Genomic DNA, 24965 nt, shown 5'->3' with positions numbered 1-24965 from the left:
CCAATTTGAAAATTCCTCTAGGGTATTCGATCGCGAAGTTTAATTACATTCAAATACATTTTTATTCTTTCTCCAGACCTTGTCGCTACTAGGGAGGGTTTCGCTTGTTCTACCAGAGCTAGAGGATATGGGGTGGTTAGATCTATAGAGGCTCCCCCACATTGAACTTTGGGATGGTGCTCATGTTCGCCATCTTTTTATTCGTTTTATATTGAAGCCAAATCATCAATTAGTATCCCATGTAGCATTCCCAAATCCCAAGCTTTGTGTGCCCTTATGGTAATAGTTTCGAGTTGCAGCTAGAGGCCGCATTGCACCAGCTATATCATATACCGTGATTATCTAGTGATCTGATTAGGACAGTTAACCCACCTAAGGTTTCACACGCGCATCTCGCGTACCTACAGATTAATATTCCTCGCTTACCGCGGAAGGCTTCCACCACTAGCACAGCTTTGAGTACATGCACTCATACGCACTCATAGGTATGGTTACACGTAGGTACTCTGCACGTACTCATTACTGTCGTTCACGGGGTATTGGCGGATACTGGGTGATGGCGGACAGGGCAAAAAAGAGACAGCCAAGCCAACTTTTACCTGCAATTCGCCAATACCCAGTATCCGCCAATACCCCGTGAACGACAGTATAGCTCATTTCGTATTGTCTGTCTTACATACGTATAAAGTGATTTCCAAGTACTTAGGAAACAGTAATTACTCTCTTAGGTATACGTATATATGACATAACTGTTACTTACCTAAACGGGCCGTCATTTAATGTGGAAAACACGAAAACAGCTAAATTTCTGCGGGGAAGGGGTGAAACAGACAAAGCCTAGACTCTGAAGTTGTTCAGAGACCTAGCGTACACGCTGATGAAGCTTACCAGACACCCGCGCTAACCAGATTCACATTTCGGAGCTACATGTAGTTATAATTATATGAGCACATTTATACTGAGGTCAAAGCGCTCGCTAATCTCTATTCTGGAATTCTATCGGTGTTTTTGAGACAAGAAAAGTGTCAGAACCGGTACTCTTGATATTAGTACATCCTAAGGTTCTATCATACAATTTTACAGGTCGATTGTACTGCTATCGGTGCCTGGGGTAAGGGGTATGCATTTTTGTAAGAGAAGAGGGGTATCTGAAAACAAAATCGGATGACACGGAGGGAGGGGTTTCTGAAAATATATATCGGATGACGGAGGGAGGCTTCTTTTTTTATTTCAGGGAGCTTTAACGCGCTCGTGATCATGATGAGAGAGGTATATAAGTTAAGAGAAAACAGAAGATATCCAATTACAGGAAAAGAAGAGAAAGAGAAATCTAAACAATCCAAGAAGAGGGGGGGGGGGAACGAGAAAAAAAACGAAAATACTCTATGATCTATGCACGCAATGATAGTTTGATCTCTTATGCTTCCCAATTACTCTCTATTTTTCTTTCCTTTCCTTTTCCTTTCACTTCTACATCAACTGGCCGGCCCCATTTCCGCCCCCCTCCATTTTATGCTCTTGATACTGCAGATACTGCATCTTATCTTGCTCTCTGCTGTGCAGATGGCCCCTCGTTTGGTCGTCTGCCTCCTGCTCATTTTTCCCCTGAAACGACGCAGACGACTGCCTGCTAAGATGCGTCCACTTGTTGTTAAGCGACATCGGCGCCCTCTCCAATCCAAACTTCGCCGTGAAGGCCGCCGCAGTGCTGACCCAATCCTTGCGCCTGCCCGTTTTTGCTGTATTGGCCACATACGCCAACAGCCATTCCTCCTGTGCGCGTGTGTAGCGCTTCCCAACAGACGCGGCCTGGTTGTTTCCGCTCTGCTCCGACTGTTCGCTCTCGTCGTCATCGTCATCTTCGTCATCTTCATCATCATCTTGATCTTCATCATTATCCTCCTCTACCTCATCTTTCTTGCGCAATTGACGCAACCCAGCCGGCATTCCTAGAGACCCGTTTTTCCCTTTGGCCTCAAAGAGAGAGTATCCCTTGATCTGCATTCCCTTGAGAGTGCGCTTCTGGTTGAATGCGATGTTAAACCCATCCGTGATATGCTGCCAGGTCTTTTCCGGATTTTCATTCGCGTATTTAATAATCCACGCCTCCTCCTCGGCGGTGTACCGAGGCCGTGCGGGAAGTGGTTGGCGCACATTATTTTCGGTCGGTAGTACAGTGGTAGTAGTGCCAGAAACAACACTTGACGCTGCTGACGCTGATGCTGATGATGACGATGCGCCTGTGGAAAAATCCACAAAGCATACTTGACGATTTCCATCATAGTAAAAACTGGTACTCTTTGTTGAAGATGGGTTATTTCCGGGCGGCCGTTGCTGAAGTGCCACTGGCCGGTATCTGGGCGGCAGTGAGAATCCTACACTGCTCCCTGCTGAGGACGAGGCTCTACTACTGCTGGTATCTGAGCCAGCAGGCGAAACGGCGGGGGATGCCATTAATTCTGCGGGAGGGATTCGCAGTATTCAATCAACTCGAAATTCAAGAGCGAAATGGTCGCAATCCTTTTTTTATCTTCTTATTTTTTTTTCTTTCTGGTTTTGCAGATTTGAGGAAATGACACCTTATCGACAGATGCAGCGGGTAAAAGGAAAAAAAAAAAAAAAAAAAAAAAAAATTGAAAAACTGAAAATTGAAAGGAGAGGTGAGAGGATATTACGCAGAATTATTACGATCAGATACAACAGGTCTTTATCGGTGCTGCTTTGCTTTGATAAAGCTGCGAAACTCGGACATGCGAACGTGGCGCTAGATGTGGTGGTTATTTTGTGATGTGGGATCAGTTGAAGCGGACGGGAGCTCTGGACCTATATATCAGACAAGGGCAAGTAACTGACTAACAATTTGGAGGTCATAGGCGAGGGCCGTGGTGGCCGGCGGGCACGGTCTTGGCTCCGAATCCAGTAATACCAGGGCTAACCCTGGTAGAAATAATCCTCCGAACAGCTAAAAGCACTTCTTCATTAGCACCTTGTGTGAGAATTTGTGTAGTCTTTCAGTCGAGCTGACGAGTGAGAGAACTTCGCCAATCTCGCTAAAATCACAGCCGAGGATGCAGTTGGCAATTTGAGATTCATGCCAAACCCTCAGTGTATGTACGTACCAACATATACTTACTGATCTCCTGGAATCCAAGATATTTGGAATTTTCATGATTCTGCGTCTTCTAATAATAGCATGGCACGACTGATTGATTGAAATAGGCGATGAATCAATCAATGGCAGAAGGTAGCAATGCATATATGGTAAAGAACAACAGATAAAGAACTTGGACGAGAACATAGTTAACCAACGAACGAATAAAGACAACAAGGTGTTCTAGGCCGCATTTCAGCACCTTTTACCTATCTGCGTTATTCTCCAAAGTGCCATTTGCCGTGTGTGTGCTTCGCGGTAACCAGTTTCGATTCCAGGCTTCAGCTGGTGCAGTCTTAGACGAGGAACTGAGATCGTCGATGGAATACATACTGTGTAAATTCAACGGAATAAACCCAAGGCGGACAACGGATTTGAGGTGAACTTTGTCGATAATGTACGTGGCCTTTGCTCCCGTCATAAATGGAGATATACTGACCTCAAGATAGAGAAATGATGGTAATATCTAGAAGGAAGATGGGATCTACACGTACATGTAGATATATAGCTATAACTGTGGCCTGCGATGATCACTGGTTCTAATCATGTGTCCACCGGCCGTGTTTTACACTGGGACCATGGATTGCAAAGACCACGGTAACCAGTGCCAAAGTGAAGAATTGCGAAGACTTCAAAGCTAACTGAGGCTTGCAGAGTTGATGACAACCTGTCTGCAGATATACTCCATACCTCGCATAAAGATACAGTATTCATGGGTACTACAAAGTGCTACCTTCATCACCACTTCTTTTTCCTCCTCACTGGTTTTAGGATTATCTTCTGATTCCTCACATACATACACTGTGTGTTCGTCCAGCGAGCCTCGTCTTATGCTCCTGCATTAAACCGAGTCTCGCATGATACGCTTCCAATATAACACTACTTAGGTTGTGCCTGAACGATGCCTTATGCGAGATTACATAAAGTACAGAGTCATAGACCTTACTGCTTTCTGTCCGCTCAATTCCTTCCCACTCAGCGGACAGTGGCCCAGAAACTACCCCCTTTACTGGCTTCGGCGTAGTTCCCGATCTCCTCCTATTGCTCAACCTAATCATACCTGTCACTTCTCCAATAGTCGTTTTATCCAACATATCAACCTAGAGGAGACCTCGAGAAGTTCAACGTATCACGACTCAATGGTTCTGTAACTCGCCAGATCAGATCGAGGAGCTTCTTTACCCATTTTTCGTGCAGCAAACCACAAAACCGAGACGAGAAATCTTGTTGTGGAGTCGTCCTGCCGCTAGACGCGGTTCAGAAATGCTGCTACATTTTTCTTAAATACGGAATTGCAGAGGGTTAGTGATCACGTGAGACTCAGTCCCGTTATACAATCATTTCCGCCAGGATTCTCGATTGCTATCTGATATGGTTTACACAGTTGAATATGATGGAAATAAATGCATTTGTAATATGATCGAAGTATAGATCTTGCATAAGATAGGACAAGGAAAGAAGTTTTCAATCTCGCGAGGCTAGAGGGCGATTGGTATTGATAAGCTTAACAACGTTCAGGATCAGGCCGAGTGCACGGAATCATGTGGCTAGTACCGGCCACGGCAAGAGGTTCAAATGAGTAAAAAAAGATCGTACGGTCTCAGAGCAAAGTGGCCAAGGATATAAAAAACAAAATATCAACGTTTTCCGTTCAAGCTGATGCCAAGGCCTAACCTGCGGTCTGGTCTCTCTTCTTCTGGCCTTACATCTACTACGACTAAACTTCCAAGACGGCCTACGGGGCTTTGTGGAAGAAAGGATCAAAAAAGAAGGGTAGGGAGTAGGGGGCAATATATATAGGTGAGGGCGAGTAAGGAGGTAAAATACTAGCCATAAATCGGAATGGGTGGAGAAATTTTCTTCTGTATAATCGAACGGCTTCACCACTTCACTGAAATCCGATCGGACAATGTATCCCTCTCACTCTTGCCAGAAGGAAGACCCGAAGCAAAACACTCTGCAAAGCCCACTTCACGCTGGGTCATACTCGGAAAAGATAATAGGCCAGGACCTCAGCGAAGGGCAATATGGCATGCGGGACAGACCGTCCCCCAAGTGGTTTTATAACAATGAGTTCGCGAGCTCTGTATGTCCATGTAGCTATGGGGTAGCATCGACGATGTAGTGATGCAGTAGCGAAGATTGAAAACAGGAAGGTTCAGGCGTTCATTAGTGAGTTTTTCGTTAGCGGACGCCTGAGAGATTAGTAGCATGGTCTTGGCAAAAACCATGCATGATACTACTAACCCCACTTTATTTGTTAGGAACGCATTGGCCTCTCTATTAATAACTTCTTTGGTTGATTCACTAGCACGGGAGTATCGAGGTAAACCATATTTATTATCCTATGAGAGTAAGCTTAATGGCCCAAAAACTACAAATGCTGGACGATTTAATGGGAGATCGAACCCATATAAGCCGAGAAAACGTTTTTAGTTTAGTCTCTCAGCTAGCGAGGTTGAGTCCAGGGCACGTACCCGGTGCAATATACTTCATATCATGATCTCTCACTCACTATGATTTGTCAGATCAGGTTGAGATAAAGGTCAACCAGTGCCGCAAAACCAAAAGCAGTTATTTGCACTTTTAATAGATAAACCCATCTATGACAATGACCTATATCTGACATGAGTGCGGCCTCTAGTGTTTCACCGTACGTTAGCGTGTTTTAGGGAGGTAGGTCTCCATGGGCATACGCAGTCTACTACATCCAATGGGGTGACGTTAATATGTACATATAGCCAGATAAAATAAGCCGTATATCAAGATACATGGCGCATAGACATGTATGGGAGTTAAACCCTTATGATAATTATAATCCCGCTAATCATATACATCCTCGTTACCTATAGATGACAATCATCCAGGTACTTGCGCATGGCCTCACAACATCACCTTATTAGGCAATGCTTTCCTTTTCAAAAGGATGAGCACGAGGTAACGTTTTTATGCACGGATTGATTACCAACATAAATTCAAATGCCATATCTTCGGTTTTCCGATACGAACTCCGGAATTCCAATAAACTTTATAAATCAAATGTTGAAATACATCTACTATAGCCATGTCAAACACTCGCTGTAGTGAATACCGAAATAAAATAGAGTTAGCCGGATTGGGGGTACCTTTGTCTGAGGAGCTCAAGATCGTCGTTCGTCACCCTGAAGCAATATAATATGCACGGATGCACCACAACGGGTGCTACCCTGCCGGGAAACAACATGGTGGTTCAACGGCCAGATCTTCCGAAAACACGTCAAAAGCTGCAACCAAGACAAGTTTATTCTCACCCCAACTTTGAAATCCGTGAGGTGTTACGGACGACGTTTCCTACTAAAACTATACGCAATTGTCGCTTTTCCTCATAAACACTTTCAGGTGCTTACCAGTACAGCATAGATTTATTAATCCGCATTCGCCTATTGAATACTATTCAGGAATGATTTCCTTATGAAAACAGTTTTAATTTCAGGGTTTCAGGGCCGGGAAGAATTTTGTCTAACTTCAGGAGTTTCCTCCGTACTTTATCGGGATACTTCCTCTCCGACAATCATCAGTTACTTTTCGGGCTCAACCGAAGTACTGGGTCCAATCAATATAAAATTAAGGAACACGGGCGTGGGGGAGGGGAGACTCCGCGAAAACGCTCGACCGAAAGCCGAAATACGTTATGTATAAAGCCCACAGGATGGAGCAAAGATAGAAGACTAAGCCAGATCAAAGTCAACTATAACAAAGGACAACAATGGCGATTTTCTCTTCAATCTTGGTCGCATTTGTGGCCGCGGCGAGTACCGTTTCTGGTCATGGACATGTCAAGACTCACGAGATGAACGGTGTTCAGTATATTGGATACCTACCTATCTCCAAGCCCGATTTTACAGCTGATGCTCCTAGCATTGGTTAGTATATATGTTTCAGACACGGAGTCTTTGTACAGTTAACTGACTGGTATTTAGTTAGGAAAATTCCTGGTGATGGTCCGATCAAGACCCCCCTCCTGGCAAACATTACATGTAACCAGGATGCTGTACCTATTCCCGGAAGAACTGGAGCAGTCGATGCAGGATCGCCGATAAAGTTCTACTGGAATGAGTGTAAGTCTTTTAGAAACACCCGAAACAAAAGTTAAGACGAAAAGGAAACTAATTGGGATATCAAAAACAGGGCCTCATCAAGGTATCTTTCTTCAAGGATATATTCATTCTTCAGACTTGGTAATGACTAACCCTAATAGGGCCTATCTTTACCTACATGGCCAAATGCGACCCCGACTGTGGAAGCTTCACGGGAACTACAGGCCCAGTCTGGTTCAAGATCCACGAACAAGGTTACAATAACGTGACCAACCAGTGGGCTACCCAGAAACTATTCGACGACGGGAATACCTGGACTTCTATAGTCCCAGCCTGCTTAGCGCCGGGAGAATACCTTGTCCGTCATGAGATCATCGCTCTATCTGACGCCTACAAGTCTGGAGGCTGCCAGTTCTATGTAAGTACTTTCGGAAGACCACTTTTGTCGCCGGTTTTAAATTTTGATATTGACGTTCATTAGCCCAGTTGCGCGCAAGTTACCGTGGTGGGCAACGGCACGGTTAACCCTACAGGATATGCACTTCCAGGTAGGCTTGACTTTGACCTTGATCTATTTTCTCGTGTGACTTCTTACACTGTAATACAGGTTTCTATAAGCCAACGGACCCTGGAATCCTGTTCAACACAAACTTGCCGTATACATACTACCCGATGCCGTAAGTCTTCAGCCTTAACCGTGCCCCCAAGCCTTGAGAGACGTTTCTAACTTGAATTATTCCTGGTGAATAGGGGCCCAGCTGTTTTCACTTGTCCCGAGTAGTACTTCAATGGTATAATGTGTATTTAAAACTCCATATATAACAAGATGAAACGAATAAACCTTTATCCAAGACCTTTCAATGAATTTTCAATCATCAATCAATTGCTCCGGGAAAATAAGCGAGTGATATTTCATGAAACATCGCCCTGCCACTCAACATGCACACCTACATCACCGATTCCATCCGAAAATTGAGATTCAAACCTTATCTCACTAGTCGCTGGAATGTTTTGCCATAGCCTTCAGCCCCAACACAGACCGACGCACAGGGTAAGACCCTGATTGCACGTTACTGTATGTATGCACTTGGATTAAGTAATGGGTTGCATTTATGGCTGGCATTGGCTGCTTAGTGAGATGCAAAATCAGCCCCGCTTGTGTCAACTCCAGATCCTATGGTGTAGACTGTGTTGCGGCAGGTGACCGGGAAAGTGTGTGAAAACTTTTCGGGTGTGGTAATTCAAGTTCATTGCCCTAACGACCCCTCACATCCTCGCCTCTCTCATACCATACAAAAAAAGAAATAATGATAACAAGGAGAGAAAAACGCCTGCCGCCCCGTAATTCAGGGAAAACATAAATAAAACCCACATAAAAAGACACTATGAATAAAAGAAAACATCACAGATATCTTGCCATCTAATGTAGAGAATAGCGGGATAAATGAAAGAGGGGAAAGGTAGGAAGAGGGAGAATTTTATCTATTCTGTCCAGGGAATTTGTAATTTAACCAGAACCAAACATCTCATCGTAGATCTCCGCAAACGCCTGGACAACCGGGTCGAGAATATCGTGATTGTACTGATCAGCATGAGTGTTGTGAGGGCTGTGAGCTGTAGTTGTAGTTGTAGCTGTAGCGGTAGAAGACCCGTCTGTGTTGGCAGCGAAATTACTCTGTTCATCGTCGCCGACAACTCCCTCCTGCTCGTGCTGTGGCTGCTCATGTTGTGAAGCTAAATATTATAAAGTTAGAATCTCAAGCGTAGGAATAGAGAAGGACATGGAATCTTAAACTTACGAGGAGTAATCTCATTTGCGTTGACAATCGTATTGGCGTTCTTGTTCTTCCCATTCAGATTCGCCCACGCCCTCCCAGGAACATCGTGATTATACACATCCACGCAACTCGTCGTACCCCCACTGCACCTCCCTAGGATATACAATGTCTTTCCTTCATCTCCACCGAGCTCCAAACTAACAGGAAATGCCACACTGGCCAAGTTCATCAACTCAGCTGTTGCTGCGGGGTCTTCAACTTTCCACTTCAATATCGCCTTGCCACGGTTGAGAGCGACAAAAATGTTTCCATCCACATCAGACCGCAAGCCCATCGCCTCGGTTCCATAGTGCTTTCCATCGATCCCAAGTTCCGTCAATGCAGCATAGATATCCAAGATCAGAGTTGGTTCTTCAGGCGCGAACGTATCAGGATTGATTACGAAACGGAAGATCTTTGTAGCTGTGATGGAGTTTCCTTCTGTCTCGCCCGCTGTAACGTAGAGATACTTATCATCATTACTTACCTCTATGGCGTTGACCCTGTGAATTCCCCCGGCCTTCATAACGTTGATATCCACCTTCTGTAGAATCTCTGTTTGAGCATCATACCACCAGAGATCACCACTGACCCCAGCAGACGTCGTACTAGTTCCCAGGCCACCGGCAAGATAGATATGTCTCTCATCACTATGCAGCGCAATACTGTTTGGTTGGATCATGTCTGCCTCTACAAACAGCGGTGTCGTATCCCTCTTGACTAGCGGCGGTGGGGTTTCCAGACCTCTCTTGCGGCCTCGACAATTTGGCTGCCTCTTCTGGAATTTACTCGCCCCCATGTTCAACCATACGGAATGGCCGGCCGCATCTGTGATGAGTTGTTGTGATGCACTGCCGTGTCTAGTGAAGCGCGAATCGGTGAATGAAACGCTGCCATCGATAGCAGCGTGAACGAGAGGTTTGGCGGGGTCGACGTCACCGTTGCGGAGCGACATGAAGGCGGTTTGATTTACAGCGAACAGCTCGCCCATATTGTTTACGGAGGCGCCTGAAACGAACGGACCCATTTGGGAGGCAAAGGGAAAGCGGTCATTGGCAGCAATAGCGGGATAATTTGTTTCGTGGTCGGAGATTTTGGCAGCGCTGGCAATACCGGCGGCCCCGAGAAGAATACTAAGTGATATGAGATTCATTGTGGGTGATTATTGTGGACTTTATTATAGGACTGGCGATATATTTGAAAGCTGGGATTCGGTCCCGGATCAAAGGCTAAACAGATGAATGGCCGAGAGAGAGACGTTCCCTTATATATACTACAGATATAGTGTTAGATATGTGAGATATCGCAAGGGTAAGCACAGTATTCACAACACAGAAAGAGCACTTACTTAAACCGCACTTTCCTCTAACTCTACAGCTGAATGAGGAGAGGAAGAAGAGGGAGGGGAACAACAGAATAAGTAAGATCTCGAGCTTCTCAGCCCTTGGATTCATTTCAGCCCTACATACTTAACCTACCCAGTCAGGTTGGGGTATTACATATGCAGACCGGCACGGCAACTTTCCTTTGTGAGGACTGGAATAGTGACCTTGGGTTGACCGTGGCTGTGTTTAGGAAGTTCCAAACAGTCCCAAGCGCTGTGTATTAATCTGCACTTTTAAAGTTGGACAGGGGTCTGGAATAAGCACCTTCTTGCTGAGCCTAAGGCAAAGGGCATGCGCAGTAGGACATTAGTACCCTCCCCAGCCTTGCTCTTAACTCACCATGATGGTGAAACTTTCACATTCATTCGGATCAAAACCTAAGCTCGAAACCATATTAAACTGTCACTCTGGGTCTTCATTCCTCTCACGATAACAAACGAACTCTGTTAGTGACTCTGCTCACCGGTGCCTCACGCATGCTGCACAGTAAGCTTCTACATACCAGACGTTAGCGCGAATGTACTTATATCACTTCGTATGTATGTACATACAGTACTTACTGTAGCCGACAGCCAGACTCAGCAACGTGCAGCAAGCAGAACAGCCCCCACCATTCACCAAAGAGCTGACTGTGTGTAAAGTTTATTTCACCTGTCAAAGGGCAAAAAGTGGCAGGGTTCAAAGCTGAAAGCCGGCCGCGCTCCCCACCCCACTCCTCGGTTGCGATCTGGCTGAAACGGTCTTAGCCACAACTGAGCCGCACATGGCGTCAAATTAGCCCTCGTGGTTACATAGCCGCTCTGGGTGGGGGCTTGATGAGCTGTCGATCGGAAATAGGGCTTTTTAGCTGCGCGGTTTGGACAGAAATTTGAGCAGAAACTCATGCCCGTTACAACCAACAGGACTTGGAGGAGCTTCTGTCCAAATGCTCCAAATCGTAGGTGCTTCTCCGGAGAAACATACTCTATATAATGTGTAGCCCAATTACATGTAGTGGGGTTAATCGAAGCGCTTGTTCTTCGGACAGCGGAATCCTATCCTGTGCTTACGACCCTCAAATATAGGCATATAACTGGCATATAGCACGATGGATTGGATTCTCGGGTCATCCTTTGGAATTTTCGAGTGCTTAGTGGATTTTAGCTACACGATTTGGGGCATTCGGACAGAAACTCATGCAACTCCTATTGCTTGCAACGGGCATGAGTTTCTGTCCAAACCGTGCAGCTAAATCCTCTATTGCAAATCTTGAGGATCGAGGGAACTCGCCTATCTCCCAGGTCACGTTGAACCGGATAGAAAAAACAACTTCTAGTGCAAGAAAGAAATATTCGTGACCCAAAAAGTGAATAAGACCTTTATGAGATCAAGGGCTATAGTAATTAGAGCTATAGGCTATAATGATAGGGTCATGACGCGTATCGCAAATGTGCCGTTAACTATAGAGAACAATCTCTTTGCCATTTGTCTTACTTTCTTTCTATGCACATGTCTGAGGACCATATTCGGATGTGTTTCATAAAACAGCTTCTTTTCATCACGTTTCGTCCCAGAAATTATTATAGAGTACCTCGCCGCAGAGCTACAATAATTGATGGCCCCGTATACAGTCACCAACAAGTAGTAGCGCTGAACCGGTCCAAAATAATCCAGCTCATAGCAGGTCTCCACGTACGAGTAAGTTCCATGCAGGTCGATGTATGTATAAAGGCGTTAAACCAACCATCTAACTGCACATGTGGTGACGCTTAGAGATAACGATACCTGTGAGAAGTTGGATCATAAATGATCACTCAGCAATCGGAATCATGACGCTCATCAATACAGGTTCTACAGTCCAATTGATCAATTTTACAATTTTTAATTAGAAAGCTAATCAACAGATACTAGCCATTGATGAGCGCATAGAGAGAGGTAAATTAGACTTAACTTTCTACAAGTTAGGCTTATGTCTTGTCTATAATGCATTTTTCAAAAAATGGTACTATATCCTTCCCCCACCTCTTCCATACCTCCGCACTCCACCCATGTCCCCAATTTTCTGCTGCCACAAACTCACACTCGACATCCATTCTCTCCAACTCTTTGACCGTCTTTTCCGACTCTCTCATCACCACATTCTTATCACCCGTCCCATGGAGTACAAAGCTCGGCGGGAACTCTTTCCCAATCATCAATTCTGGAAACAATATCTTCAAGTCCTGCGGCACCAACGCCGCCAGATCCACCTCATTATCCTTACTATATGCCTCCAGCAGCATCTTCGAAAACCCCTGTTTACCCGTCAAGAAATCCAGGCGGGCCCCCGTCACCGACGCCATGCTCGATAACCATGTCCTTGAGCCTATCTCTGGTACCTCACCCGTAGCCTTCTTCCCTCGTTTTTCTTGCCAATCCCACGGAAAATCACTGCACACCTTCAGTCCCAGGAACTCCGCGCTATTGCGCGTCGAGTACTTCTTATAGGTACCCAGCAGCTTCTTCTGTAGATATGGCTTTGGTGTGAAATACGCTGGGTTCAGCAGGTGCCCGCCTTGGCCCGACACAGAGAAGAACGCACGCGGCCTGGGGGTCCCGTGGATTGCGGCTTGGCGGGCAACATATGCGCCGCCGCTGTGACCGGCGACTAGGATGCGCGTTGTGTCGATGGTGGGGAGGGTGCTGAGGAAGGTGCAGAGGGCGGCGATATCGGTGAGGATGTCGAAGCCGGTGGAGGGGAGGAGGAGGCGGTAGTCGGCTGATATGAAGGCCCAGTTTTTTGATAGTGCTGCATCTGAGTGTTTGTTAGGCCGGAGGACTCAATGGTGGGGAAAGAAAAAAAAATGGATAGTGGGAGGATACCTTTGAGTTCGGGAAGTATGGATTTACGGCTTCCACGGAATACACCCCCGCCATGGAAAAACAGTACTACGGGAAGAGGCGCCACTTGCGACACGTGCGCGGCGGGGAGGTAGAGATCGAGGCGGATTTCACACTCGTTGACCGTCGAATAGACGAACGTCTGTGGTTCGGACATTATATTATGATTGATTCGTTGACTGGATGAATTCAAATTATGGTAGAACTGTAGCCACTACTTGTACATTTCCAGTCCCTGCGGTGTCGCGGCGTAAAGAGCCCTCTTCACCGACATTCTATTGCAAGACCGGAATCTCACTACAGTTTTACGTCGCTCAGGTCCATGTAGTTAGCCTGTGTTTCGACGGCGCTAGGATTCAGCGCAGAATATCAAGGCGATCATTGGCACTTAGCTACAAAGTGTGCCGTTAGCCGACAGCCAGCTACAATTTGTTAGAAAGCCCTAACCCTGGGAGTTACTTGGATTATTACTAGCGCCATTTTGGCTTGTGAGTGATTCTGTGTGTCTACATACAAGTCTACACATCACTCAAGCTAGGGGCTGAGTGCATACCACTCCAACAGGAATTCAACTATATATTTTTAACGATGTACTAATATCTATTCACCAAATCAAAATTATAACTCTCAACAGGATCAGCCATTGCTAAATCCTAAAATTACTAGAATGGAACACTAAATTAAACTAGACAGGTAATAACACCCATCCATACTTCCACCGCAATGCTACCTAGCCAACAAGCTACCATTACGGCGTCTCACTAACTCTGACCAATCCGTTGAATTCACACCACTGGAGCCCTCTCACTCCACAGTTTATACACCCTCTCAAATTCTCATTGCTCTTCCGCCCCGTCACGTTATCCACCCAGAACCCTACATCGGTCCTATCGAACCCGCTCTCGCCAACATCATAGGCCGAAATTGACACCGCACTCACCGCCTTGATCGGCGCCGCAAATGAATACTGTTGAGTCCCTGGCGTGAACCTCCGGCTATAAAATCCTGCCACGTTCGTGCCAAACGACTGTCCGCATGAGTCTGTGAAACTAAGCTCGACCACTACCCGTGCAAGCTGCGCTTCTGTGGCGTCCAAGGTTATATCAAATGACTCAACATCCACCAACGGGATAGGCGGCGCGGGGCCAACATATGTATCTACACTTCCAGACCCGAGAGCGTAGGCGGCGTTGTTGGGCGACGTTGAGGCAATCCAGCCTGGTGAATTGGCGGCGTATAGCGAGCGGCCAGTAATGCTCCAGTTGGGAGAGAGGATGAATTTGTCGCTTGATGGGAAGGGGATTGGCGCTGTGGTCACGGTGTAACGGTCAAACTGAGGTTTTTGTTAGCCATGGACATGTTGAGGGGGGGGGGGGGGGGAAGAGAGGGTCTTACGTTGATGACTTCACTACCACGGACGCGGCAGCTGGTGCCCTCGCCGAGTTCGCGGGTGAAGACGATGCTGTCGAGCTAGTGGTGGCACGGGATGTTAGCTTTGAAGTAGAAGATTCGAGGGGGCGGACATACGAAGTATGGTCTGAAGTTATCGTTTCCTACTGCGGCTGTCATGAAGAAGTACGATAGCCTTCTAAAGGCACCAGGAAGAGTCGTGATGGTCGAAAGATCAATGTGTCTAACCCGGTAAGTAAGTCACATACCCTCCGATCTAAGAAAGGAAATGGAGATGCATACACAAACTTATTCCCTCCAGCTCCCGGTACATCAATTTCCACAGTAGCCTTGACCTGCTCTGGGAGTCCCGCCCCATCATACGGATCCCTGAACCCATAAAACGTAACTACACCGTGGACCTCCGTCAATACACATCCTCTAGGCCACTGCGGGGGAAATTACATACCAACACACTTCTTCCCGAGATTATCTCCATCCGTCGGGAAGCCACACAACACCCACAAGCTCTTGACACCAAACCTCTCCGCGTACGAATTCGCCTTTATCAGCGCTTTGGGTCCACCGGTGCCTCTAATAAACAAAAAGTTCCCGCCGGACGGGATCGTGACGCCCGCAAGCTCTGGGTGCAGCTCCGTCGACCCAGAGTTTTTTGTTGAGACGGCGAAGGCGGTGTCCCAGTAGAGGGACTTGTAGGGCTTGGTATCTGGGATCGGGGTCGGGGCATATAGTCCTGTCGTGGTAGGGACCTCTGGGGGACCTACGAATGTCGTTGTTTGGAAGACAAAGTCGTCAAGCTAAGTAGGCAGGCCTGTTAGTATACCAAGTCTAAGGAGATGTAGAAGAGACTACACACATCTACAGTGAAAGTCGATGTTGCGGTTGGGCGCGGTGTGCAGGGACCCTTGATGCCTGTGGTCGTCGACGTTGTGGGACTAGGGCAGGCAGCGGAATCGACCATCCTGGGAGTGTCAATGATTAATTCGACATGTCCACAGAATGAGGAATTTGAGGGCCATACTGGTCAAACGCAAAGCTATCAATCGTGAAGGGTAGTCCGGTATCATTGTTGGCCTTCTTAGACGTCACCCAGACATCGAGAGCTGTGAGCTCTGAGAAGCCCTTTGCAGTGAGCCCCGTCACATCCGTTCTGTCGCTACATCAGCATTGTCCCTCAACCAACAAACCAACCAACAAACATACCTGCTACCATCCACCACAAGCTTCTGTTTGTAAGACACCTTCTGCCCGTTCGTCTTGATCCCCACCAAATTCACCTCGCACCCCTTCTGCTGACAGTTCGCCACCGCATCCGGCGTCCACACCTTGAAGCTCTTCAACGCAAACACCGCATACGTCCCCGGGTACGCCGTCGTACCAATCCTCGGCCGCCTCGACTCCGTCCCGCCGGCATTGTATAGCGCTTTTGTGGAGTTCCCGCACTGTCACTTGTCAGCTACCATCGTCACCCACTCATTCATTCAGGAGGCGAGACAAACTCCTCCATTCAGCGGAGCATCAGCAGTCTCGCAATTAACGACCCCCCACTTGTATTGATTCTCAAAGAGAATAGGCTTTGTGAGCGGCTCGGCGGCCGTGGTGTCGCCGTAGAAGATGCGGCCGAGACCGCGCGGGGAGCCGAAGTTGAGGATCTTGAAGGGGAGGCAGCCGCGGAAGCAGACGGAGATGCTGTCGAACTAGTAAAAGTTAAGACCGAAGATATTAGCATGAAGGGGGGGGGAAATATAGAGGTAAACGGATGGTGGAAGGGGCGGGGCTTACCTCGAATATCTGGGGCGTGTTGCGGTACTGCGGGGAGCAGTAGGACCGTGCATCGATACCCCCCTCGTGCGGGAGAGCGACGGCGGCGCCATTGACCGCCAATAGCCCGGATAGTAGGAATGTAGAGTGTAGAAGCCTCATCGTGAGTATATAGATTTATAGACAATATCTACCTATCTCTATACTCTCCAAACCAAAGGTAAAGAACTTCCCCCTAAGCAGCGTACTAAGTCCCTTATAAAGAACCCCCCCCGCGGGTCCTCCGGTCCATACACAGCAGATGCCGTGTCATCCCTTCGCGGGATTTAAATGCTCCCGTCCCGCATTGCGCTCGTTATACAGAGGCAGCCACTTACGGAGTTATTTCGCGAGAATCTATCACGGGAGATCACTCGCTCGCCTCGCGCGTGGCACCAAGCGAATGCATGTACCCTGCCCGGTGGTACAGGCCGAGGGGGTTAACGTTATTTATATCCCTTTGGTGGTTTATTTATCATTATCAACCTTCTTCAGCTGAAGGTGGAGATTGGATGGCCCCTTGATCTCTCGTATTGAACGTATGTTCAGTTGATTGCAAGGTCTAGGCGGTGGATGGTGTGTTAGTGGGTGTTACATTATGTGCTGTTGTTGGATCGAATTGGGTTCTGGGTGGATCGAGGGTGTGGGTAGGTTGTTTACAGAGTTCACGATATTCAGTATTCTGCATAGAGTTCTGTGTAGGTCTGGCTCTTCGTATCGCCAGATAAACTAACTATCTCTAACTACCGCAGGATAAGTAGATACTGTATATATTCCAAGAGTTTAACTTCCATCGCCAAGCAAGGGGCCGCCACAACGTCATTGTCGCTGCTGCCCTCCGTGAACATCAATTGATCAGGGGGCGATCAAGGGGTGAAGATAACCGTGATAACTGATCCATCCATCGTGTAACCGCAACACAACCACAACCACACGCTATGAGCGTCGCACAAGCACAGGCACAAGAAGCGAGGGTCTGTTCGCCACATCCAGTTAAGCTTTGTGGGTTGCTCTGTGTTAGGATGCCGCATTTAGCCATCACAGCCCATCATTCGACCATCCAGGGCAGGTAGGTGTAGCTTGTAACTTACACTCACGCAACAACCCACAACCACAACCAAAACCATTCTGCCAAAAACATTGAACCACCCTCTGCCCATAAACTCGTTCTGCCATCACCACTCCTCGGCAATTCCGGTTAATACTCGACTTCTGCCTCATATCGGCCTCCCCCTTGGCCAGCTGCTGGGACCAAATTTCGGGATTTCTTGCCGTTACCCCGCAAGTCTATTGGGTTTATGCGGGGCCGATGCGGGGGGTGGGAGGGTTGGAGGGGGAGAGGCCCACCCCTTTTTAAGCTTGAACCGGGGATTCGAAGATGCCGTCAGGGACAGCCGAGGAGATCTGGTGTTGTGTCGCCCGAGTTACTGACGTTATTTTTCCAGGTTGCGCTGCGAGACTACATAGCTGGACAGTATATACTTCAATTCATAGAGGGTTCTGGTCAGTGATAATTGATTTCAAATCAAGACCTTATGATCCAATTGATCGATCAATTGACTAGCTAGTTACTGGATGAATGATCATTTCCAGCGCAGCCTTAGTTATTCCAGCGGAACAATCCATATTACACACTTTTACCTCAGGATCAATTCAGGGTCAGGGTATATCGCGATATCGCCCACTACAGCCTACATATATACAGGCATATCATACTATAGTTCTCGTACCTGAGTCTGCAATATAAAAAAAATCTCCCTTTCTTCCATATTGAGACAGCCGTTCGACCGTGTTTTCTTCCAAGAGTCTTCCAGGCTATTAAATCCACAGTCTAGAACACACCGCATGCAGTATAGTGATGAGCATCTCATGCTCATCATACGGTAGAAGTGTAGTGAAGTGCAGTGCTGTTCCCTGGAAAACGGATATTGGGGGCTATATACGTTAATCTAGAAGTTTTTCCGGCTTGTCTAAATGTTCCTAATTAAATCAATCCCCACAATTTACCCATGAGGTCCAATTGGCAGAACTGACCTGGCTCAGTCTTTCTCCCTCTCTATTCTGCATATCCTGTATGTATAGATGCGATGATCGTCGCAATCCGGGGGTTTATAAAGCCCCGACCCCATCCTGCTGTCCATGATCCCTCAGGTGTCTCCAAAGTTGTTCCTCACCGATAAACTCGCACTCTAGCTCTTCAAAAATCCAGAGTCCCACCGCAGTCTCTCACGATGCAGTTCACCCCCAGCACCCTCCTCTCCCTCCTCCTCATCGCCTCCGCCGGCGTTGTCGACGCCAGCCCAAAGCCAAAGGTTCCCAAAGGCTTCGTAACCACCAACGGGCCCAAATTCCAGCTCGACGGCAAAGACTTCTACTTTGCGGGGACTAACGCATACTACCTTCCCTTTCTCAACGTATATCTCCCTCCGCTCTCCTTCCTATTTCAAACGTTTAAGCTAATTGGTGGTGCAGAATGCAACAGATGTATACCGCGGCCTGAAGGCGGCGAAGGAGGCGGGACTGAAGGTGGTGCGGACGTGGGGCTTCTATGACAAGAATGCAACGTTTGACCCGCTGGGGCTGCCGCAGTATGGCGGTGAGGGCGCGGGCCCGTCGGAGGTGTATTTCAGGAAGTGGACGAATGGGACTGTGGAGATCAGTAAGTGCCTCTTCCACTATATATATGCATCCCATATATCCCCATATATGTGATATATACATATACATATATGAAAGTTATACTAACACCCACCCGCAGACTACGGCCCCACCGGCCTCCAAGCATTCGACGGCGTCGTCCGCGCCGCCGAAAAGCTCGGCCTCAAGCTCGTCGTCCCCCTCACCAACAACTGGGCCGACTACGGCGGCATGGACGTGTCCACCGCCAACCTCGGCGGCCAATACCACGACGACTTCTACCACGTCCCGCGCATCGTCGCCTCCTACAAGGACTACGTCAAGGCCTTCGTCTCGCGCTACAAGTCCTCCCCCGCCATCATGGCCTGGCAGCTCGCCAACGAGCCGCGCTGCGGCGCCGACTCCGTCCGAAACCTCCCCAGGTCAGAGGCGTGTGGCGCCGCGATGATGACGAGCTGGGTCAAGGATATTTCGGCGTTTATTAAGAAGGTGGATCCGTATCATCTGGTGACGACGGGTGGGGAGGGCGAGTTTAACTTTCCCGATAATGAGGATTGGGCGTATTCGTCGGGGGATGGGGGTGACTTTTATGAGGAGTTGGAGGTGGACACGATTGATTATGGCACGTTCCATCTGTACCCGGATTGGTGGAGCAAGACTTCGGCTTGGGGGACGTGAGTTGCTTCTCCTTTCTACTTCTGATATGCAGTGGTGATCGATTGATACTGACTCGGGAACTCAATGGCAGACAATGGATCAAAGACCACGCCACCGCGCAAAACAAAGTCGGCAAGCCCGTCGTCTTTGAAGAATACGGCTGGCTCACCGACGCCGCGCGCCTCTCCAACCTCGGCACCGTGTCGAACGAGACACGGCTCGAGGTCCTCGGCGAGTGGCAGCAGGCAAGCATCGACTCCAAGCTTGCCGGCGACCAGTTCTGGCAGTTTGGGTGGAGCGGGTGGGCGACTGGACGTAACCGTAAGTTTCCCCTATGGTTTCTTTTTTTTGCGGGAAGGGAGCGGTATTTCTAACCTTAATTTTGTAGATGATGATGGGTTCACAATCTACCTGGATGATGCGGAGGCGAAGCCGTTGGTGTATGATCATGTCAAGAAGGTGGAGAAGCTTAATAAGAAGTGAAGCGGGTGTGAGGATATGCATATAAACTGTAATTTTAAGCCTACGTGTATGTAGAGATATGTAATACCCAAGATGTATATGAAGTTGCATAATGAACAAAAACGGAAGTTGTTACAAAGTTACAAAGACACCAAAAGAAAGTCTTAGCGATGTGTGGTTCATGTACTATCACTCGCACATAACGAGATCTTGTATGACGTTGCACCGCCGTTCTATTCACATGGGTGTTGCACCTCCATGGATCTAGGGATACCAACAGGGACCACAGATCAACTAACAATACAAGTAGTGAATACATGTAGAGATAGTGACTAGGTCAGAACTGCATGTCGTCTGTCTACATGTAGATATATAGTTCTCACCCCGGACTTTCCACCTAGTTCAGAATCAAACCTTATGTTCCAGCCTATCCCCTTGGTCAGGTGCCAGAATTCTAGTAACACAGCTTCCATCACAAGAGCAGACTGTGCGTCCCTCAGCTAGTACACATCAACTTATGGTCTAGAAATCCTTCCGAAAAGATAATTCAAGACATAAACATTCATGTACACGCTTCAGATATCTCCAATAATATTTACGGATTTAATGATGGGTCAGCCCTCTGGTATTAGGAGTGAGACATCCCGAGAAAGCAATACGAAACCTCCTAAGGTGTATAGTAGCGTTTTAGAACCAGCCCTACGTATTCATTTTGTATCTTAACGCGTATGAAGTCATTCTAAATCTCGTTACAAAAATAGACAATTCGTTCTAAAATATGATTATCAAGTTGCAGTATAACAATATACGCTGCGGGGTAAGACATAGCGCCATGACATCTTCCAGCGACCTAGAAAGATACCCTTTGGCTATAGCGCAATCACCTAACCCCCAACAACCGCCAACGAAAAGAGAATAAGTTTAACGGGTGTTGAAAGGGGCAACAACTATGTAGAATTAGCCCTTTTAGTAACCTGACCCTAATGTGGGATCAAGCCATTCCCACCTCTTGCTATCCTTTTACGCAACAGATTCATCATCACTACCAAACACTATTTTCCCCATCTTTCTCGCCCCACCAAACACATCCAATTTTTGTTGCACCGTTAGCCCTTTCAAATCTTCATCGGTATGCATCATATTGAGCATACACTCAATAGGATCCCTTGGACCGACCCCAGGGCTTTGTACCAATGTCTTGAATTTTGGGGTCTCCCTGTTTAAGATTGGGTTGCTCGGACCTCTGATTATACCACTATCCCCTTTCCCGTCCCCATGACTCCCGTTCCAGGGTGGTGAATTTATTAAGCCCTTTCTTGGTATTTCGACGCTCTTATTGGGTTTTGCTGATGTATCTATATCGGTGTTGATTGGTGTTGAGTTCCATTCTTGAAGAGTCTTTGCGTCACGTGTTGTGTAATTGCCTGGAATGTAGTTATTAAGGTCGGGGGTTGAGCTTTCCACGAGATCTCTAAGACCGACAGACTCCTCCGACGTTAACTTATTCTGCTGTGCCTCCGGGACCAACGATAATCCTGGTGGTGGATTAATGGTGGCTTTTGTAGAACGATTGCCGGGGTTCACGCCGAAACTCATGTCAAAAAAGCTGGTAAAATCTCTGGTATACCACGGCTCCCTACCAGAAAAGTACCGGCAGTTAGTTTTCCTTGCTCCAAACGACCAGTAATTACTCTCAGATACTATTCCGTTTGATACTGCTGGAATAAGGTAGCCTAAAAGTTGCTGATAGAGTGCCAGAGTCAATTCGGTTGCAACTGTTTCCTTGCCTTCTGGCTTCGGGTATGGATACAGCCAGCCCCTCTCGGCCTCTTTGCAACCATTGCCCTCGATCCGCATTCGAATCTCGATATCACTAGTCGGTTCCAGGAAACTCTTCCACGACCCTTCTCCACCTTTTGCCTCTGTCAACTCTTTTCTTTGAGCTTCCAGAGTTGGCCTCTTGAACGTTCCGTCATCAGAATTACAAAAGACAAACCCATCCATTGTTGTCTTTCTCATACTAGCAGCCCCTGCTCCTTCGAGCTCTGGAGTAGGATTAATATCGGTTGTTGACTTTTGTAGGAAGCTATCGATTAAGGTCTCATGAAATTTGTGGGTAATATCGCCCTTTCTCTCTGTATTACTAAGTGTTCTTAACTCCAAGCGCTCCGTGGTTTGAAGCGCCGAGCCGGGGGTGCCTCTCGCAATCGGTGCTGTTGGTTTATCATTTATAACTTGACCAAGAGGATTCTTGTCCAATTGATTGATATCTAATATTAAAAGGTGCATGTATTAGTAACGAAGACAGTTACCATCAACCTTTGGTAACACTCACTTAAAGAATCTGTAGAATTCGCCTCACTCTCGGGGACATCCCAAAGTTGACTAATTGCGGCATCACTGAGACTAGCTCTCTTTTTCCCTAACCTTGAAGAACCTTCAATAGACCCGTTACCGGAGTTCTGTATCGCCATTTGTAATCTATGGTGACTGTTCTCAATGAACCACTGGCTTTGTTCCTTTGACGGTAGGTCTGGGGCTTCTCCCGATGGGTTGAAGGTCTTCCCATAAAATTTATCTGAAAGATTCGTAAAATTCTCGGGCTGTAATTTGTTGCGAGACATTTCATCGATACCCGTGTTGGATAATAGTGATGACAAGTGATCCTTTTTCACTTGTTTCGGTTCAAATGGTCTCGCAGCAGCTCTAAGTATAGCTCCCCCATCATTCATATTCTTCGTGGCAGTCATGTGAGAAAAATCGGAAATGGACGGCTCTAGGGCTTGAGCTCCAGCAGTAGATCTAGGCTCAATAAACCACAATGATTCTGATTTACTTCCAGTAACGCCTGCTATTTCGTCTTTGGGATTCTGACTATCTTGAAGCTCGGCCTCTCTTTCCGTGTCCGAACCTCCCTGTGGGTCAAAATCGAACGGGCCTGGGGTGGGAGGTGATTCGATCATTGAGGAATCTTCTGACTCTTCGAAGTCTTTGTCTGTCTCTTTCTCAGTAAAAATGTTTGGAAGAGGTTTTTCTTTAGTTCCGTTATAAGAATTCACATTCTCCTCGGCGTGGATTCCAACGAATTTTGACTGACCATCATTTACGCTGTCTTCGCTTCGGTTGAATTGAGGAATAGCATCAGAAGGATAGTGCGAGATAGAGCGTTTAACGCTAGAAGTAGTGCCATGACGACGGAATATCATGCTTTTAGGAACTTCTTGATTCTGAGAGGGTGTGGAAGTTCCAAATCCTACAGCAGAAGGCATATATCTTGGCCAATCTCCACTTTGATTCTCCGCAGACGGTTCGCCAAAAGCGTTTCTGTCTGACGTTTGATCCTCGATAATAGAGACAGGGTTACCGACGTGCCTCTGCTTTGCCGGTATCACTTTTGCAATTGAAAGTAAATCAAATGAGGTTGTAAAAGCTACAGGGGAAACAGGATCTTCCACCCCGCCGGATACCCCCGTGCTCCCGCCCAGATTTCGCCCAAGCATGGAAGCAAAGGTAGGAGGGGTAACAGTATCAACAGATTTTGGATCCCGTTGGAGTTTGGTCTGAATTTTCGCCTGTGGTAGAGTTGGCGGACGAGGAAATCGATGAGGGTTATTCATCATGACGTCAATAGAAGGAAGTGTCCTCGACCCTACTCTTTAAAACCGATTAGTCAAGATCTTCAGGATTCATCTCATCGTCTTCCTGTATCATCGGTTACAGAGATAGCTACGTTGCAAACGTTTTTAAGGGCATCAATGAGACGAGGGGAATAGAGAGAAGGAGCCGTATTTGCTCATGAAGAGAGGACTTACGGTGATATCTTCTATATGCCAGTGAGACCCTTTTCGTTCACTGGCTTGAGGAGAGTTAACAACAAGAGATATCTCCCGGCCTCTAGAGTGCGACAGGCCTTTGGAGGTTCTTGGTGGGGCTTGGGGAAATGGTGATTTTTCTCGGTGGACATTAATTGCTTGGACTTGGAAAAGGACATAGATCTTCACTTACTGGAGGCGCGATTCTTGCTCAGTGATTGCGGGAGTAACTAGAAGAGATGACCCTAGAGATGTTAGAGTTGATGACTAGATGATACTGAAGATGTAATTTGTGGTTGGAGGTGAAAGTTGAGGAGGTACATGTAGGTCTAGCGAGTGGGCGCTAGTACATTTTCTTGGCAAGCACGACCTAGCATGTCGAGTGATGGCCCATGGACTAATTCCTCAGGGCAACGAAATCAACGACATCATGCCAACTGCCATCAACATGGGGATCCCCATCTTCACGTCAAATACTCTTTTATATCCACCATAATCCATCACTTCTTCCTCGAAATTTTTACTACGATAGATGTATTTTTCGACTAGGGAGAAGCCCACCCCCCCCCTTTTTTTTCCCTCTTCCCCCCTCCCCACCCCAACGTCAACTTAAGCTTAAATACGGGTATCCACTACAAGAATTTAAGCATTCTGGATACCTAAATATACAGTGTATACCTTATATCTGACAATACAACTTCATTCTTAGGGAAAGCCAGGCCCACCAGCTCATCAGCACGCTCCTTGGCTTCGGACTTCGGGAATTATTCCTACATGTACCTTTGACGAGACGGGAGCTTTATGAGCTAGCTACACAGAAATCTATTGCAGAATAACGGTCCAGGCCCAAACATAAACCTAGACGGTTAGGGGGGAAACAATTAATAGACGCGTTTGCG

At 47.2% G+C, this 24965-nt stretch overlaps 7 protein-coding genes across 7 annotated transcripts; 2 read left to right on the top strand and 5 right to left on the bottom strand.

The window, feature by feature from the left end:
* Positions 1-1470: 1470 nt before the first annotated feature.
* Positions 1471-2454, bottom strand: H6S33_002443 (uncharacterized protein; the record flags this gene model as incomplete). Its single annotated transcript, XM_044834295.1, has 1 exon — positions 1471-2454. The coding sequence occupies one exon, from the start codon at positions 2452-2454 to the stop codon at positions 1471-1473; it is 984 nt and encodes a 327-aa protein (XP_044692604.1).
* A 4442-nt stretch (positions 2455-6896) lies between these two features.
* H6S33_002442 (uncharacterized protein) lies at positions 6897-8008 on the top strand (the record flags this gene model as incomplete). The annotated part of the gene is made up of 7 exons (XM_044834294.1): positions 6897-7053; positions 7111-7248; positions 7319-7330; positions 7389-7645; positions 7709-7775; positions 7835-7904; positions 7978-8008. The coding sequence occupies 7 exons, from the start codon at positions 6897-6899 to the stop codon at positions 8006-8008; spliced, it is 732 nt and encodes a 243-aa protein (XP_044692603.1).
* A 726-nt stretch (positions 8009-8734) lies between these two features.
* H6S33_002441 (uncharacterized protein) lies at positions 8735-10197 on the bottom strand (the record flags this gene model as incomplete). The annotated part of the gene is made up of 2 exons (XM_044834293.1): positions 8735-8961; positions 9027-10197. 2 exons carry the CDS (start codon positions 10195-10197, stop codon positions 8735-8737), a joined length of 1398 nt encoding a protein of 465 aa, XP_044692602.1.
* Positions 10198-12362: 2165 nt separating this feature from the next.
* On the bottom strand, positions 12363-13445 carry H6S33_002440 (uncharacterized protein; the record flags this gene model as incomplete). The annotated part of the gene is made up of 3 exons (XM_044834292.1): positions 12363-12386; positions 12442-13202; positions 13271-13445. 3 exons carry the CDS (start codon positions 13443-13445, stop codon positions 12363-12365), a joined length of 960 nt encoding a protein of 319 aa, XP_044692601.1.
* A 591-nt stretch (positions 13446-14036) lies between these two features.
* Positions 14037-16621, bottom strand: H6S33_002439 (uncharacterized protein; the record flags this gene model as incomplete). The annotated part of the gene is made up of 10 exons (XM_044834291.1): positions 14037-14621; positions 14684-14758; positions 14816-14921; positions 14981-15086; positions 15147-15495; positions 15555-15660; positions 15720-15848; positions 15902-16140; positions 16198-16395; positions 16481-16621. 10 exons carry the CDS (start codon positions 16619-16621, stop codon positions 14037-14039), a joined length of 2034 nt encoding a protein of 677 aa, XP_044692600.1.
* A 2108-nt stretch (positions 16622-18729) lies between these two features.
* On the top strand, positions 18730-20275 carry H6S33_002438 (uncharacterized protein; the record flags this gene model as incomplete). Its single annotated transcript, XM_044834289.1, has 5 exons — positions 18730-18912; positions 18971-19157; positions 19257-19809; positions 19884-20113; positions 20181-20275. 5 exons carry the CDS (start codon positions 18730-18732, stop codon positions 20273-20275), a joined length of 1248 nt encoding a protein of 415 aa, XP_044692599.1.
* A 999-nt stretch (positions 20276-21274) lies between these two features.
* H6S33_002437 (uncharacterized protein) lies at positions 21275-23871 on the bottom strand (the record flags this gene model as incomplete). Its single annotated transcript, XM_044834288.1, has 2 exons — positions 21275-22524; positions 22590-23871. 2 exons carry the CDS (start codon positions 23869-23871, stop codon positions 21275-21277), a joined length of 2532 nt encoding a protein of 843 aa, XP_044692598.1.
* Between the last annotated feature and the right edge of the window lie 1094 nt (positions 23872-24965).

The sequence above is a fragment of the Morchella sextelata genome (assembly GCF_020137385.1).
Source record: "Morchella sextelata strain SCLS chromosome Unknown scls_13, whole genome shotgun sequence".
In the NCBI taxonomy this organism is placed as follows: domain Eukaryota; kingdom Fungi; phylum Ascomycota; class Pezizomycetes; order Pezizales; family Morchellaceae; genus Morchella; species Morchella sextelata.
The sequence above is the reverse complement of the archived record's forward strand: the minus strand, read 5'-3'. Positions and strand labels throughout refer to the sequence as shown.